This window comes from Trichogramma pretiosum, unplaced genomic scaffold (assembly GCF_000599845.2).
Source record: "Trichogramma pretiosum strain Unisexual culture from Peru unplaced genomic scaffold, Tpre_2.0 scaffold390, whole genome shotgun sequence".
NCBI classification, from domain to species: domain Eukaryota; kingdom Metazoa; phylum Arthropoda; class Insecta; order Hymenoptera; family Trichogrammatidae; genus Trichogramma; species Trichogramma pretiosum.
The window spans coordinates 1-2,495 of NW_019641057.1; the positions used below are offsets into that span (position 1 = coordinate 1).

At 45.6% G+C, this 2,495-nt stretch overlaps 1 protein-coding gene across 1 annotated transcript; it reads right to left on the reverse strand.

Moving 5' to 3' along the window:
• Positions 1 to 12: 12 nt before the first annotated feature.
• LOC111693449 (glycine cleavage system H protein-like) lies at positions 13 to 2,344 on the reverse strand. Its single transcript, XM_023458061.1, has 3 exons — positions 1,837 to 2,344; positions 718 to 861; positions 13 to 633 (listed from the first exon to the last, which is right to left on the reverse strand). The coding sequence occupies exons 1-3, from the start codon at positions 1,967 to 1,969 to the stop codon at positions 404 to 406; spliced, it is 507 nt and encodes a 168-aa protein (XP_023313829.1). The 5' UTR covers positions 1,970 to 2,344; the 3' UTR covers positions 13 to 403.
• Positions 2,345 to 2,495: the final 151 nt, after the last annotated feature.

Here is a 2,495-nt window from a genome sequence, read left to right on the forward strand (position 1 = left end):
AAATCTTACTGCTTAAAAAAAAAAAAAAAGAAAAGAATATTACAGCATCAAATTTCAGGAAGCCTGTTTTGAAAACGATAACATGTTTTACTATGAATAAAGATGTGTAAGCAACAAGTCATTATCATGGTTTTTTTTCCGGCGAAAATTTGGCTTATTATCAATTGTTTATTTTGCAAAAGTTTATGTGTATTATTGAAAAGCTACGTAACACCGGTTACCGCACATTCGCTCGTTGCAATTTTTATGTTTTTTTTTTTGTTGTATTTTTGTGTTTCTACATGTTCTCAGCTCTTTTCTTTGAACCTCGCTTACTTTGAACGTCACACTCTGACACGGGTATATTGCATTATATTTATTAATCGCTGCTTATAAAGTCGCGATAAGCAGTGCACGCACGCGATTAATGCGGGTCGGACTTGAGAAACTCGTTGTAAGCGTCCTCGTCCATGAGATTTTTGATCTCTTCGGGATTGCTGACTTCGACTTTGAATAACCATCCCTCGTCGTAGCAGGAGGTGTTTATCAGAGCAGGTTTGTTCTCGACGGCTTCGTTCTTCTCGACGACCTTGCCGCTGCACGGACTCATGATCTCCGAGGCGGCCTTTACCGATTCCAAAGCGCCGCATTCCTCTGTTAAAAAGATGAAAATTTGAATTGAATTTGGAGTTAGACAGCCCCGATGAATCGATGTACGAGTTGACCACAAGTACTCACCTTCTTTTTTGATCTCTTGACCGATATCCGGTAACTGAGTGTAAACAACGTCGCCGAGTGCATCCTGCGCGTAATCGGATATACCGACTGTGCCGATTTTTCCATCCAACGAGACCCACTCGTGTTTATCGGTATACCTTCTCTCTGGAAAATTAATCATATGTATGATATAAATACAATTTTGGAAAAAATGAAAATCTCGTTATCGCGAGGGCATAGATGTTTTAGCTTGACACGCGTAACCGCGTGTGCGGTCATCATCGTGGAATTACATAACCGATCGACCCAGCTCGAATCGGCGCGCCAGCGATATTGCAATATATGCGATCATCTTGACAGAATTTTTTTTTCTTCCACCACGATGCTGACGACGATGAGATTTCGCAACGAACTGCGGAGCGTCTAGTTTACGATTTTTGTACTCTTTTTTTTTTTTAACACAGTTGCAACGAAACCGATTTTTCAGTCAAGGCAAGGGCGAACGTGTTTTTCTCGATTATATAGCTTCTCTCCAATAACATCGAAGCGCGCTCGGATCCTCGCTCCAGATGTCAAAATTTTTCGATCGCGTCCATTCTCAAAGAAATAGATAATTCGACCGAGTTCGATTTATCGGCGAACATATGTGTCCCACACGCGCCGCCGCGCGCGAACTCGAGATAAATATCAATGCAGTTCGGAGCAGCGCGATGAGCACAACAAATGTGTGCCACGAATTTCGCGCGTGCTTCGCTATTCGTCAAAAGCCATTCGATCGAGAGCGGATCGTCGGTATCAAAACACCGGAAAAGTTAGGAAGCAACGTAACCGAAATGCGAGTTGCGCAAGGAGCGACGGTATTCAAACGATAAACAGTAAGTAACGCAAGATCCGCGAGTAAATAAAAAAAAAAGGCATCGAGCTGAACACGTGCAGAGGAGCCGAATGCGCCGACTGGTGGGCAGATTATTCCCAGCCCGAGCAGAAGATATCGTATCAATGTGCAATTTTAAATTGCATTAAAATGTAAGAAAAAAACCGAGGCAATCGAGGAAGCTCGCGAGAGGCTTCACGTCGAGCTTGAAACTGCCAACAGCGAGCACTTGATGTATCAAAACTATCGTATACATAGCAACTTACCCGCGAGGCATTTGTGTGTGGTGGCGAGGTTTCTGACGAAGCTCGATGCTTTGGGCGCCGACAGGAACGACGTCTCCAGAAGGACGATCGACCTCGCGCCGCAGCGGGCCATCTGCCTCACCAAGTGTGCCATTCTTATTATCTGTTACTCTTCCTTTTGCGATCCTTCGATCAGTTCTCCGTCGACGCGTGGGACGTTTAACCTTTTTTCTGTCGGTGGTACAACACCGCGTCGTCTGCTCGAACTGGCGTGTTTCGGTGTGTCGCGGCTGCGTAATCCGCGCCTGCAGGCCTCTCCCGTGCGTGTATATTTCAAGCTTATATCAGACTTCGCAGCAGATGCAGCGGCAACGGCAGAAACACAATTATTAAATGCGGGGCTGGCTCGCGAGGCGCGCGCGACTCTCTCTGCCTCTCATGCACACGCAAAAATCTCGCTCGCTCGGTGTGCTCGGCAAGTGGCGAACGCTGACTGGGAGAGCAAATGATTATTTCAGATATGCGTATTAGGAAGTACATTTTATCGCGAGCGCGAGCTGGTGTGTACAATTACATTATTGCATGCATCGTCCGATTTCGCCTCTGCCAAACATCGCGTATATGAACTTTCGCTTTCGCAGATCGGCCGAAGAGCTTATTGACGGATTTAACTTTTTACC

Coding starts and splice junctions, on each gene's coding strand:
- LOC111693449 (XM_023458061.1), bottom strand. CDS start 1,969: ATGGCACACTTGGTGAGGCAGATGGCCCGCTGCGGCGCGAGGTCGATC. Junction 862..1,836: donor CACACACAAATGCCTCGCGG/GTAAGTTGCTAT, acceptor TTAATTTTCCAG/AGAGAAGGTATACCGATAAA. Junction 634..717: donor TCAAGAGATCAAAAAAGAAG/GTGAGTACTTGT, acceptor TCTTTTTAACAG/AGGAATGCGGCGCTTTGGAA.